Genomic DNA, 15327 nt, shown 5'->3' with positions numbered 1-15327 from the left:
TAAACCAGAACTGCTATTCCTATCAGAACCCCAGCTGGCAATCTCAACTGCCCAAAGTACACATTACACAGTCCTTTCTGCCACAAGGGTGACACTTGTGGCAGAAAGAGACTAAAAAATCTTGAATCCCCACTGTTTGATCTGCTTTGGCTCAAAATTTTCTCTACCAAATCATACTCCCTCTATCACTCTCCAAACACCATCAACCATTCTGACCTCTTCAACTATCTCTCTCTCTATCTCTAAAGCTTGACTTTCTGCAGTTGAAATATCCCAATAGTGAGGTCATCCTTCTTGGGGATTTCAGTGTCCACAACTCATGTTGGTTCTCCTTCCCCAGTTTCACTGATCAACCAGGAAGGGATGCTGAGGTGTTTGCCACCAGCAGTGACCTATCTCAGATCATTAATCTTCCTATCAGAGTACCTGACAATCCCCCTCCAATTTGGCAACACACTCGATCTCTTCCTTACAAGCTCCCCTTGCTGTTTCCAGGTATTACTGTGTTTGTCGGTTCTCCTCTTAGTAACTCAGACCACAACCTCATTCAAGTCTTTTGCCACAGAACTACCTTCACCCAATTTGCAGTTTCATGTCCTTTGGCACTACAAGAGTGCAAACTGGGAGGACCTCTGTGACATCTATTCCTCCTTCCCATGTTCTGACTACTGCTTCAGTTCTTTTGATCCAAATGCTCAGACCATATAACAGAAATCATCCTCACAGGAATGAAGTCTTTCATCCCTTATTCCACTCCAAATTCTCAGCCACCATTCAAGCCAATGCTGTAAAAGAAAAAAACCTTTGCTTACTAGGAATGGTTCAAGACCACAACTCCAGCTGCCCACTCTACCTGTGCTGCAGCAGAATCATCACCAAGCCCAAGTCAGGCTTTGAAAGGGCCAAATGAAACAAACTCTCCTTCTGCCCACTCACCCACTCAGATTTTCACCACTCTCACATCCCAGTGATACTGTAGTTACTTCACCTAAAGTCGAGGTCAACTTACTGGCATCACTCTTCTCTTCCAATTCCTGTATTGATGACCCGGGCAAAGTTCTCTCCACTCTACCGAGAATGGCTCCCTTCATGTCGCCCATAGTCTTCCGACAAAAAGAATTCCAAAGAATCTTTAATAACCTGAACACAAACAATGCATTTGGCCCTCATGGTATCCCATCTGTTGTGTTAAAAAAATTGAGCCCCAGAACTAACATCTATCCTGTGTTGCCTCCTCAATCTATCCATTTCAGCTGGTATCTACCATACAACATGGAAGCAGGTCCGCATCCATCCCATCCCAAAGAAAGATGATAAAAGTCAACCAATGAACTACTGTCCAATTGCTCTCACTTCTGTTTTCTCTAAAACTATTGAGAAAATCATCAACAACCAACTCTTGAACCACCGAGTCATACCAACTAATCAGTGACCAGCAGTATTGATTTCTCCACTTGCGATCTACAGCTGATCATCTTGCTTTCACAACCCACCTCTGGACTCGAGCCATGGTGAAATTTGGAGAAACTCACATGGTTGCCCTCGACATTTCAAAGGCATTTGATTGGGTTTGGCACAGGGGGCTTACTTAACAAACTGCCATCTTATGGTCTGCCTTCCTCACTCTGCAACTATATCGGCAACTTTCTCACTAGTTACTCACTGTGTGTCATGGTGGATGGTTTACTCTCCTCAGATTTCTCCACCAATGCAGAAATACTCCAGGATTTTGTTCTTTCACCCGTTCTCTTCCTCTTATATATAAATGTCCTGCTGTCACATACTTCCACTCCTATTCATAGCTTTGCTGATGACAATGCATTCCATTTCTCCTTTTCATTCAACAAACCTTGTAGTGCTCAAATGTTAAAATCCTCAAGATCTGCCACGACCAGGAAACTGAACTCAGATCTTCTAGCTATATTCCAGTAGGGCAAGGACAACCTTGTAAACTTCAGTGCCACTAAAACTCAGTTCTCTCTGATCTCTTGAAAGAAGCATCCTTTCTCCTTACCTTCAGTAATACTGGGATATCCAAACACGATCTGATTTCTGTTCTTGGACTGACCTGCACCTCCAGTTTTTCCTGGCAGAACCACATTTCACCTATAGCTTCTGCAGCTGCTAAAAAACTTAGTGTGCTTTTTTGCACAACTTCACACCTTCACATCTGCTTACGCTATACAAGGCCCAAATCTGCCCAGTCATGGAATATTGCTCCCATATTTGAGGTGGTGCACCAAAATCCTCTTATACCCACTTCAATTCCTCTCTCCCAGGCATTCAGTTTCTGCCTGGTGCCTCTTCTGAATATACCTTCATGAGCAGTTGTGCTCTGCTGAATTGGCCACTATTATTCCTTCGTATTCATTAGAACAAGAGCCACTGCTAACCAACTTTTATAGTCCATCTTAAAACTCACCAAACACCTTCACTGCCTCCTCTTTCATTCCAACTACTTCTGTACTTTGGAAGTCTTCCCCACTCTGTCTTTTCCTAAGAGATTACAACCTTCAGCTGTTTAAGTAAAATGTGAACAGATTCCTCCATTCTTCTATTTTTCTTGCCCACATACGGTACCAATGTACTATAGGTTCTTGTGGCCTTTCATGTGTGGATCAAATATATATTAAAAAAAGAAAATAGACAGTAACTTTCAGTGAATGCAAAGGAATTTGTTGGATTGCATGTGGTTTTTGCATAGTCCATACTTAGCAATTGTGGATATTCACAGGCTCTTTCCAGGTGAAAGTGAGCCAAACTTACCGGTGAAAGTTTGGTAAAAACTTTCAGAATCATGCATGGCCACTCAGCACCCAACTCCACTCGAGTAAGAAACGTTAAAGTGAATGTCAGTCGATTTTCAAAGTCCTGCAGGCGCAACTGCTTTGTCAGGGTTGTCTTGTATAGATAGAAATGCAGATTCTTTAGAATTTTCCAGACAGTTCTGGAAGGCACATCCATGTGTCTTGATATAGCTTGCACTACAGAAACCAATGTTATGTATGGCCTGCTCCACAACAGCAGTAGCAAATTCATTCACTTGTTGTGAACTGATGGATTTGCGACCTCTGCCAGGTCTAACTCTTAACAATCCCATTTAAAACAACTAATCAATTTGTCGCAGGGCTGGTGGAAATAGTGGGCCTCGTTGACATTTGTTCAGGCAATGAAATTTGCAGAGTGCAACAACAGCATTGCAATTGTTTAGGTAGTATAGCTTCACAAAGCACAGTGGGGCAGGGATTGTGCCATTACTGTGGGTGGTATTAATAATGGACACAGGGAAATCTTGTGTCCATTATTAATACCACCTCATGATGCACAATTTATTCATGCAAAGTTTCACTGCATAGTGCTTGACAGGGCCTTAAACATGGATACTTTAATTATGATCACCCTGTATATTTATTTCTCCCACAAATGAAAGGCAGAAGGGCCTATAGTAAACAGATGCTATGTGTGGGCAAGGTCAGGAATAGAGTAAGCTGTTGATATTCTTCTTGAACTGTTTGAGATTGTTGTCCTTTGGAAGTGCTTCTTGGGGGAGGCTGGTCCACAGAATTGAGATGGAAGGAATGAAAGATGAACCTGATACTCCCAGAACAAATCTAGAAATATAAGTTTTGACGAGTATGCATTTCGACTGTAAAGGAATGTTGAGCAGCTGTAGAATGAGTCCTTGTGAATCTGGCAAAAATGGAAGGCATAATGGATGCTAGTTCTGCTGAACAATGGAATATTATTAAAGATTTGAATTGTACTGCAGTAAATATAAGATTTAAGTTTTTATATTGTGTATTTCTTTCAAGTATACATTCAAAATCAATAAATTTTAAAGTTAGGTGAGGATACTGAATAAACACCAGTTTATGACATACTTACAAATGCAATTAGGGTCTTTTTAAGGTCTCTCTCTCCATAGCATTGTCAAAAAAAAAGAAACATGTATTTAATGATAATAATTTGCTTGTAAATGATCTGCATTCAAATTATTGTGATGTGCAGTAATATAAGTAATATTTAATATATAAGAATTTTTTACCCAAAGATGAATTAGAATTTTTGTATATGGAGCTGGCAGAGTTTCCTGCCAGCAAAAGTGGCAAATTAGGCCTGAGAACATATGCATCTATAGCATCTGCCACTGTCAGCTGGTATGCTGACAATGGCAGGTATTTAGCTTGGATTAAGAAAGTGAATCAGAATCGCTCTTTTTTTTTCCAGTCTCAGAATCATTATGAAAAGGCAAAAAAGACAATTCTCAAGGTGCGGACCAAATTAGACCTTGAGAAAACTTGGAAATAACTAAATTGGTATTATTATCATTATTATGTAATCTGGTAGGGCTATAGCTGTTGGGTAAGAAGATTGTTATTAAAGCAAATTAGTTGCTTGCCCCTTTTAATTGAAATTTTTATAATTCTATACTGCTGTATAAAATTACAGCGGTATATTTGTTTAGCTGACTTATTTGCCAATTCCTGGCAAATAAGTCAGCTTGTGCTCTTAGAGAATACAGAGACAAATGTAAGAAAGCACTGCTGTCTAAAACTAGCTAAACAAAAGTCATAGGAAGATTTTGATTAGAACATAAATATCAGGAAAGAGGCAAAATATCTGAAGGCTATTCAAAAAGCTTAGAAATGGAGATAAAAATACTGTAGAAGGAATCAGATGATAAAGGTGACATGAAAACTGAAGATAAATATTCTAGATGTTTGGAGCAGTTACTTTGAAAGACTTGCTAAATGAAAGAAGCGGTGTTAGCATGATAGTAGAAAACTCCCAACAGTATAAGAACATAGAAAATAAATATCAGGAAGGAGGCAAAATATTCTGGAAGTTATAAGTCATCAAAAACCTGAAATGTGGAAAGGCAGCTGGAATAGATGAAATTTGACCAGAAATGCTCAAATATGGAGGTATAAAAGTTTAGCAGTGGCCATTGCATAATTCAGAAGGCTGAATTCAGAAAGTCGGATTCCAGATGATAGAAGCAGAGCACTCATAGTACATCTATAAAAAGGGGAACTGAATGTGAGAATTACAGAGGTATTTCACTTCTGAGTGTTCCTGGCAAGATTTATGCAAGTATACTTGAGAAACGACTAAGAAAAATTATGGAAGGGAAGCTTGGTGAAGAACAAGCTGGATTCAGGCCAAATAGAGGTTGTCAGGACAAATAGTTGAAAAATCTTGGGAATATAACAAGGATCTGTATTTAAGTTTGTAGATCTGGGAAAGGCATATGACAAAGTTCCAAGAGGAAATCTCTTCAAAACACTACAGTTATATGGTGTAAATGGGACATTATATCAAGCTATGCATGGTCTCTATTTAAGCTATAAAGTCAGCAGTTAGACTTGAAGGAGGTGCAGGAAGATGGTTTAACGTAAAATCAGGTGTGCAACAAGAGTGTGCATTATTCATTAACATGTGTTAGTCATTATCTATATGGATCACGTTATGAAGGAAAGTGGTATTAAATCTAATATCAAAATTGTTGATGTTAATCTTAGCTATTTACTTTATGCAGATGATGTTACCCATTCCCATTCAAGTGCCATATCCTATCTAGGAGGTTGACCACAATAATTTGAATCATGGTTAACTACAGATGTTATGACATGTCATGAGGACCTTATCTCTTCTACATATCGTTGTAAGTATTCGTGGCTGTAAATCCATGTATATTCACGGATCGGTTTTCCCTGTTCTGGGAGATGAAAAACCAGGTGGAAAAATCCCCCTACCTCAGTATGAGACTAGCTAACTCATCTTTAGTCAAAAGAGACCAGATAAAGGTTCCTCATATCATGGATGGGAATCAAGCCCAGGTCTTTAGGACCAAAGGTCTTCGTTATTACCATGAGGCAAGATGATGATATACTTCTGAATAAATCCAGTGGAAGTCTGCAAGATTCCCTGACTAAATTGATTAACAAATTTGGTATGTAAATAAGCAATAAAAAGAGAATGACAATGAAATTAGGCAGAAACATTGAAAACTTCAACTTTTTCCTGAATGATGAATCTGTATAATGAATAAAACATTTCAGCTATTTAGGCACAATTTTTAGTGAAAATGGTAAAATAAATATGGAAATAGATAACAGAATTAGTAAATCTGATATGGTAGGAAGTCAGTTGAATAAATTTAGATGGAATAAGAAAAAAATTAGTCAAAACACTGAACTAGCTGTATACAAGACAGTGTTCAAACCAATTTTAACTTATTGATCTGAGAGCTGGGTTAGAAATAAAACACTTGATCAAAGACTGGAGACCTGTGATATGAGAATTCTGAGAAAGATTAATGGAGTGAACAGATGGTATCAATGGCAGTATCACATTAAAAATGAGGATATTAGGAAAGAACTGCCATTGTTAGCATTCAGGAATGTATTAGTAGAGCTAATTTCAAGTGGTATGGTCATTTTAACAGAATGGAAGAAGAAAGATTAGCAAAACAGGTGTTTTTTGCCAGGTTGTCATGGAAAAGACCTAGAGGAAGACTAAGATGTAGATAGATTGATACAGTAAAAAGAGCTTTAAAAGACAGAAATATAAGATCTGATAATATTGGAATCTTGACAGATAACATATTAATTTGGATGAAAATTTTTGATCAGAAGTTAGTAATGGTGTAAATTTTTCATGTAGTACTATCATAATTGTCCTGTACACCTCCTGAGGGTACATATCAGGAATTTGATGATGACAGCATTTTAGAAAGGCTAACCTGTTGAGTTGCTTGGATAATTTCAGTTTCTCCCAACTGAAGTTGGGAGCCTTTCATGTTAATCAATCTCTGAATTATTGTCTGAAATGATTATAATTATTATGTCATCTAAATTGTCAGCTCATTCTAAAAATATCAGTGTGAGTGATAATTAGTATACTACATTGATGATAAGATGGCATTAAGAAGTAAGAATATGGAAATTTTCTTCTTCTTTATATGGTCTTCTTTTCTTCGATTTTCTTGTTTTTTTTGGGGAGGGGGGGGGGGGATGTAACCAAGATTATTAGTTAAAATAATTCTATTTTAACATTATTGTATGATTTTAATGGATAATGGATAAAAAAATATGGATTTTGTTAAATATAATTAGCTTTCTTTTAAGTTTATATTCTGTTGTTTTATTGTATCCAGTATAGTACTGTCAATGTAATAATGTCAGTTATGAGATGCAGGCTACAAAATTTTTTTTGTATAATCCACTTCATATTAACTCCTCTAAACATCCTCAGAATCAAGTACACATCTTGTTATCAAAGGCATTAGGAGAGATAGGTTTCTTCGCTTTGACCTGAATAACTAGTATCGATTGTTAGTATCTGCTTTGACTGCTTCATGAATAAATGAGTTTAAGATGAAAGATTGAATTGTATGGATTAGAGTGGACCTCCCAGATTGAATCCTGTGGTAAAGAAATAATAATCATGGTAATTTATAGTGCAACATTCAGTAAAATATTCACTGTAGAATTTACTATATTTTTTGACTTCACTTTTCTCATCTTTATATGTTAGAATACCATCTAAATTATGCTACCTAATATTCACAATAACTGTCATTTTTTCGAATGTCTTTAGTAATTAATTGATTCATTATTTTTTTTATTACTGATATATCAAAAATAAACAATGTTATTTTTTTGAAAAAGGAACATTAGTTGCTAGCATTTTTTTTTTAACTGTAGCAAACTATATAAAAATTTTATTTAATTTTGTACATTTAGATGAGAGGGATGTGTGTGTTAACATTAATTAGATATATTTTTTCCCAATGTAGAATATAAAAATAAGTAACCAGAAGCAAGTAATAGATGATATGAAGGTAGCATACAAAAATGAATTACAGGTTGGTTGCATTATTCATCTTCCTTGAATATTTATAGTACTTTCTTTGGTCCTTACCATGAGTCTCTGTATGTTATCTAAATAAAGTTTAATTTTTCCAGGCTAAAGAAGACAGACTGGCATCTCTGAGAAAAATTTGTGAGCATCAAGAGTCCCATATTCTTGAACTGTATTCTAAGTTGGATGTTTTGACTCCACCACCATGTATTGATAATTCTGTTCAAGATTCTGGTAGGAATTGATTAAATATAATACTGTATTTAATAATTTTGTGAAGGTTTGGTTTAGTTTCATTTGGGTTAATATTACAGTCAAATAAACTAAGGCTATGATGGCATCTGCTCATTATGTGTGTTCTTCAACTAGTTTATATGTTTTGCAGGATGAAAAACTCAAATTTCTGGGATGAAAAATTTTGCAACCTGCAAGTGACATGGGCTAAACTTAATAAGCTAATAATAAATAGAAGTATTCGTACCTGAGACTTACCAATGGCATTCTTTACAGGCATAAAGCTGATAATATATTACTGATTACTATTGGTAAACCAAACTTGATTTGAATCATGAATTTTTAGTAAAACATTCCCATTCCAAATTTAATTAAAACTCATTGAATGGTTTAAACAGTGTTGACATACTAGGTCAACAATATCCACATGAGGTATTCTTTGTATTGTGATAGCAGGTTCTTTGGTTATAGACTTTCAGAGGTTTTATGTCCCGCCCATACGCAAAAAGTTGGTTGATCAACCTATAGTACATTAGTACTGTATATGGGTAGTGGGTTGGGAAAGGAGGAACTTGTTTACATTTGATTTAAAAGACTGTATATTGTATTCCTTGGGAAACACAACAGAACAGGATGAAGACTGTTCCACAATACAACAGTTGCAGGGATGGAGGAAAAGAAACTTGTTCTGTTTGTTTCAAGGTGTACTGTGAAGGAATGTTGAGCAGCAGCTGCACTTGTTCCACTGAGCTTAGTACTAAGTGGGGAATTATTGATGCCATTTTAGATTAGCATTTCCTATGAAATATTTGTAGAATATACATATTGCAGAAACCAAATGTCTGTGCAAAAGTGGGGGGAGTGAGTTGGTAAGAGATGGGTCATTAATAAGTCTAATTGCTCTCCTCTATATTGAGTCAAGCATTTTGAGGGAGCTTTTAGGGGCCCCACCCCATATGTGAGAGCAGTATTCAATAGCTGAGCAGATTGGTGATTTGTATAATGTTAACAGCTGTTCAGGGGTGAAATAAAGTCTTGAGTGAAAGAGAAATCCTAGTTTTTTAGAAGCTGAGGATGCTTGGTTGTGATGTGTTTATGCCAGGAGAGGTTTGATGTCAGAGTAATTCCAAGAAGAGAAATCTCAAATTGTCTAATAATTTGTGTATCATCAAAAATAATACTGAAAAAAAAAAAGGTTCTTTTTTTATGAGAAATAAGACAGAACTAGGTTTTATTAGCATTGAAATTGATGAGGTTATCTGAGTCCCATTGGAGGGTAGCTTGGAGATCAGAATTGAGGGCAGTGGCAGTTGATGTTCTGTAGGTTGAGATGAGTTGTGTAGAGTAAAGTTAACCAAATGAAAGGGAGGAGTGCAATGTGCTGTCATGTGCAAAACTGTATTGGTTTGGAGGTCAACTGAAGTAGGTCATTGATACATAGCAGAAAGAGAGGGGTGGTGAGAGAACAGAACCTTGTGGAACCCTGGCATTAGTTGAATGGTGAGAGGATAAGGAACGATCACACACAGTGTGCATTCAGACATAAAGCTAGCAATCCAACTGCAAAAGTCATGAGACAGACCAAATGATGGTGTTTTGTTTAGTAAACCTTTGTGTCAGACCTGGTCAAAAGCTTTGGAGATATAAAGTGCAACCATTTGAGATTCGCCAAACTTCTCCACAACATTTGTCCAGAGATGGGTTATGTGAGCAGATCTCCTGTTGATCGGCAGTGACAGAATCCATACTAGCTGTTGTTTATTAGGTGGGTGCCTTCAAGGTAGTGTAGGAGTTGATTGATGATTTTTTTCCATTACTTTATAGAGGATTGAGGTAAGCAAGATAGGGTGGTAGTTGGATGGCAGTGACTTGTTTCCCTTCTTGGGAATGAGTTGAATATAGGCCAATTTCCAGGGTGTAGGATAGATACCAGTGGAGTAAGAGTATATACAGGTGACGGAGTTAGTTCTGGTGCACAAACTTTCAGGACAATTGGAGGAATGCCATCAGGGCCAGGAGACTTTTGTGTCTAATTTGGACAGTATTTTTTTTCTCTCTTTCTGGCCAAAGGATATGGGGGGGAGGGCATTGTATGTTGGGCATCTGGAATGGTTGGGGGACATTTACCATTGTCAGTTATACATGCATTGAGGACAAAGTGTGAAGCTAGAAGATTGGTGTTTCCTAGGGGTGATGATGCAATAAAGCCATCTGGGTATGGTAGGGGTGGGAATAGTGTTGGGCAAAATTATGACCAATTGCTTTGGCAAGATTCCAAAAGGCTCGGTTGCCGTTTGGACAGGCAGGCTACTAGTTTTCTGCTTTTTGCTCTTTCGAACTCTGTTTTAGAATCATTGATTGTCTTTTTGCATTTATTTTGGTCTTTAATATAAGCTCTAAAGGTGGATGAAGTTCTTAATTTGAACCAGTTATGGTATGTTTGGTTTTTCATTTGTACAGCCTTGGCACATCTTTTGGAAAACCAGGATTTAGTTTTGGAATTTCAGTTCATAGTAATGTGGGGAATGTATATTGACATCAGTTTGTTAAATGGGAGAGATGATCTAACATATATGATATTATAAAATAAATTTATTATTTCTAATAGTTTTCAAAAATTAAATTGGCAATCATCAGAAAACAATGCATAGTTATAATGATAAGCTTAGGCAGGCTACATGGTAAGATGGCTGATGCACAAAAGACATGAAATGAAGCTACTAGTCCTAAAGGCAGCCACGTAGCAGTTGTTGTTGGATGCTCTTGGCCCTTGGGATGAACTAAAAGTAAGATTCTTTCAGATATGACAATATTTCTTAGGTCTTTCAAGTTTGGCTTTGTTTCTGTCAAGTAGGATGACTGTTTTCCAACAAATTCTGTAGCATAGCATGGTCAATAAGACCTGAACTGTAGTAATGAGACTACCACTATAGTAGTTGTGTTGAGATGCTAATATTGGTTCTTTGAGTGAACAGATAGAGCTGCTCATTGATGTGGTCTGAAGGTAGTATAGAATTTCTGTAGGCTTTTTTTTTTTTGGTGTGTGGGGGGAGGTGATATGTCAAGGGCAAAATTTTGTTGAATCATGTGGAGTTGATTGACTAAGAAATCATTATATAAGTGATTAAACTCACTAGTGAAGGCATTACAGCATTATCTTAACTAATAATTTTTGCCCTGTTCACGCTGTTTTTAAAGTACCATATTATGAGTGATTGTAGTGCAACTTCTGATGGTTGTAGAAAGCAGAGTATATGAGGCAGGTATAACATGACTAAGATGTCTAGGAAGAGTAAGTTGCTTTTTTTATAGTAAATGAATGTTAGGATGTTGGTTGTTTCCATGTGAAAAAAAAAAGTTCACTGTGGTGTTGGGACAATTATGACCAAATGTCAAACAACTTGTCCACAATATATGTTTAGAACATTTCAGAAAATAGCTTGTTTACTTTTCAGAAATCTTCATAAAATAGGCAGTTAGGAAGTCAACAAACAGAGAGAAAATATAGGCTTTTGGCTTCCCTTTTTCTCCACTCCCTAGCTAATTTCTTCATGCAGACTCACTATATCTGTCAGCACTATGTGGACACTGTGTTTTTCATTTGGTCATGAAAGTCAGAATACTTTAGACATATGAACACTTTTTTAGCTCTTCTAAACATGCTAACCATATAAAAATTATCATGTTTATTCATTTGTCTAATGATCATCTCCCAAACAGCAGAGCTTAGTAGATAATGGAGCTACTCTGTATCTCCAACCAGAAGCTAAGTAGGACTAAAATAAAAATTTAATTTAATTAATACTGAGTTATTTTTAGAAGGTGAGTATGACAATTGAATATGTACAGTTGAATAGCCATGAATATTCATTGAATATCCATGGCTATTCAACTGTACAGCAGTGACATCAGCCTTTGAAGTAAATTTCTAGCAGTGAAAATTACTAAAGCCGTAGTCAGAATTGTACAGCAAATGCTGGAATATATCCTATCCAAACAGTGCCAGTAAGTTTTAAAATTATCATGCACATTTGGGCAGTGGTGTAGCTAGGGGTGCAGAGGGGATGGTCTGCCCCGGGCGGCACTTTGAACCTTTTTGAACTTTTCCAGTTAATTCTAAAATACTCTCGAGAACTCATTTCCAAATATTGTAATACTACTGTGGATTTTCCTCACAATTGCTGTAAGTGTTGCTAGTTGTGAGAGGAGTTTTTCTAAATAAAATCGCTTAAGAATTACCTACATTACTATGAAATAGACTTCGAAAATGTCATCAATTTTGCTAACAGAAAAGCAAGAAAAAATAACATTTTAGAATGTTGAAATTAAAGTTTTATTTCAAAAATAAACATAGTGTTTTAATTTATTTCCCTATACGTCGTTTTGACTTTTTATAGTATTTTTGATGTGTATTGAGAGGGGCGGCAAAATCAGGGACCGGCCCTGGTGGCAAAAGCTCTAGCTACACCCTACTGCATTTGGGAGTCTTGGACAATTGCTCTGAATCACCTCACATAAGCATTCAGTGTTGTGGAATGAATTGTACACCTACAGTCTAGAAAATCCATAAGAGCACACTACCTGAATTCCAAAAAAAAATAAAAACGCAAGCACTGATTTCCACTCCAGTGCTCGTAGGCATGTAGTGGTAGATATTTTGTTTCTAATAACATTCTGAAGAAACTTGTTTCCTTTTTCCACAAAATGTGGAAATAGCATGAGATGGTCCAGTATACACATTTCTTTACTTCTGTTTCCTAATGGTACACAACATGCATGCATACAGTATATCAGTCTTCAATACAGTCTTTTCCAGAGAGAGATATTCATCAGTTTACCTGTTCTGCAGCACATACTAGGTTGACTACAGGTTGTCACAGTACATGAATGATCACTGTAAGCATTGTAATTACATTTGAGAACTGGAGACACCATTTGACAGTATGTTGATCTGACATCATAGTTTGTCTAATACTCCTTCGTAAGCTATCGGTGGATATTAGCCATTGAAAATTTTTCACTTTCAAGAACTGAATCACTGCTCAAACTCAAGAGACCATGTTTGCAGTCAAATTTGCGTTGTTATTTTGAAATTCTATGATGCAACTCCTATGCATATGTCATGTTGGTTCTTCGGTGCTTTGCAAACATATTTGTAAATGCAGTATGATACAGTTAGTGTACTTCATATACTTGTTTGTCTCTATGGATTGATAAGTCTGGTAACCTTTTTTTTTTATTATCATCATTCATCCCAGTTTAAATAAGTAATAAAGAAAAATTATAAATGATTGTCTGATGAAAAAATTTATTTAATTGCTTTTTTTTTTCAGTTGACCAAGAAGCTAAGACTGCATGAAACATCCAGTTAAAAAGAAAAATTGCAGAATTAGCCTGTATATAAAAAGAAACTTGGAATATTTGGAGATCTCAATCATTCACTATTCTGCTTAATTATTGAATGCAGTTATGTATGTATAAACCTGTGCATGCATGCATGCACCCCCCTCACACACATACAAAGCAACTTGTAAATAAAAAAGAAAAATTTTTTTAATGTACAATAATGTTTTTGATGTAAGTGTGTATATATAGTGTTACTGACCCAAAACTGAGTATTTGTTAATTAAAGGTCTTAATATTATTTACATTTTTGATTTGGTGTGAAAATGATATAATATATGCATCACTGATATCTTATCTAAACTGACATATCAGAGTGTTTGTTGCAGTATTTTCTCTTCATTGTGCTGACTTGCATGTCAAAAGATAAGCAGGAGAAGGGAACTTATGAACTTGTAGCCTGTGTTCGTATAAAGTTTGTGAATATGAACTATTTATTTTGATGCTTCATTAACTTAACATTGGGAAAGTTTATGGCAGTAGTTTCTAGTGAGATATCACTATCTCCTGTTAGAAATTAGTGGGGGAGGGATATGACTCATCAATAACGTGGATGCTACACATCTTGTGATGTTTTTTGAAAAATATATGGAGAGTGGATATCATCTGATCTAGCATGTTGTGAATTCATTAGTGTTTAGTGGATAAGTTTTAAGTTGAATGGTAAAATCACTTGACAACAGTTATGGTGCTATTTTTTATTATAAGAAAACCTTCCCCCCCCCCCCATGGTATTAAATCCAAATGGTATTATAAGAGAACTAGAATTTCTTTCATCACCTTTTGTTAATTCTCACTTCACAGATTTTATTTAGCAGTTAGACTTAAAATTTCTACTATATTTACATATAAATTGACTTTGTTTATTTCACGTTCCTAGGTTAAAAAAAACTATTTACTACTTACTGTTGATTCTCAGAATGAATTATTGCAACTTAAACAATTCTTAAAGTTCACATCTTATTCATATACCATTTTGCTTAAAATTATCCTTGTTTTACCCATGAGCTAATTCAATGTCTTTACATAAAAATGGTGAGAAAACGATGCATGCAACATTTGACTATTATTAGCATCATCATTTCATCTTCTGTTATAAACCACAGGATACTGAAGATATGCTCTTTAAATGTATTTGCTTTATGTTTTATTACTAAGAAAGATTCTCAATCTTCTTTTATTAAATGACAAGTTAGATTGAAATAAAAACATTAACAATTTTAAAAAAATAATAATTTATTTGTAAACTAGGTTGACTGCCAATTTGTATAACAAATGCTATTATTATTATTACTATTCACTCTTTTCTCAAATTTGTCACCCATGACTCAAAAAGTTGCTATCTTAAAGATACAAACAAATCGTATTTACAAACATTTTATATTGCTTGAAATTCACAAATACTTTATGGTGTGCACCAGAAGATGGTTGGTAATCCCTTCCCCTTTCTGTGCTATCTTGACTATTCATTAGTTGCTGAACGTATTCCAAATGTTAATAGTTTGGCATATTAAATTAAAAAAAAAAAAAAAAAGCTAACACCTTTTATTCCCTTATAAGGAGTAGGCGAGGTCATTTTTAGCTTTATCTAACTTGTGGGGAGTCCATTCTCCACTGATAACCAATCAGAGATAGCTGACCCAAAGCTATCACTAATTTAAGCAGCACACAGTGAAGAGATGGCTAAGTGCCACCATCTTGTGGTCACTATATTTTTAATGTCTGAAATAGTGTGGGTTCTATGGTTGATTTTTTTTTGAGTTTACGGGACAAAAAAAAAATCCAAGTTTCCAGGAGAAAAAAAAAATCACTTGCCCGTGCCAG

The 15327-nt window shown here is 35.8% G+C and overlaps 1 protein-coding gene across 1 annotated transcript in view; it reads left to right on the top strand.

The window, feature by feature from the left end:
• Tsc1 (tuberous sclerosis 1 protein hamartin) overlaps positions 1-14264 on the top strand; it is a 315684-nt gene extending 301420 nt beyond the window's left edge. The window contains exons 20-22 of the mRNA XM_090401542.1: positions 7802-7870; positions 7971-8100; positions 13434-14264. Of these exons, the coding sequence (XP_090257668.1) occupies positions 7802-7870; positions 7971-8100; positions 13434-13459 (225 nt within the window). The 3' untranslated portion in view covers positions 13460-14264. The remainder of the gene's footprint in view (positions 1-7801; positions 7871-7970; positions 8101-13433) is intronic.
• Positions 14265-15327: the final 1063 nt, after the last annotated feature.

The sequence above is a fragment of the Typopeltis vanoorti genome, chromosome 12, assembly GCF_054136105.1.
Source record: "Typopeltis vanoorti isolate ZY-2024b chromosome 12, IOZ_Tvanoo_1.0, whole genome shotgun sequence".
NCBI lineage: Eukaryota > Metazoa > Arthropoda > Arachnida > Uropygi > Thelyphonidae > Typopeltis > Typopeltis vanoorti.
Note: the sequence above shows the minus strand (reverse complement) of the source record. Positions and strands in the feature narration are given on the sequence as shown.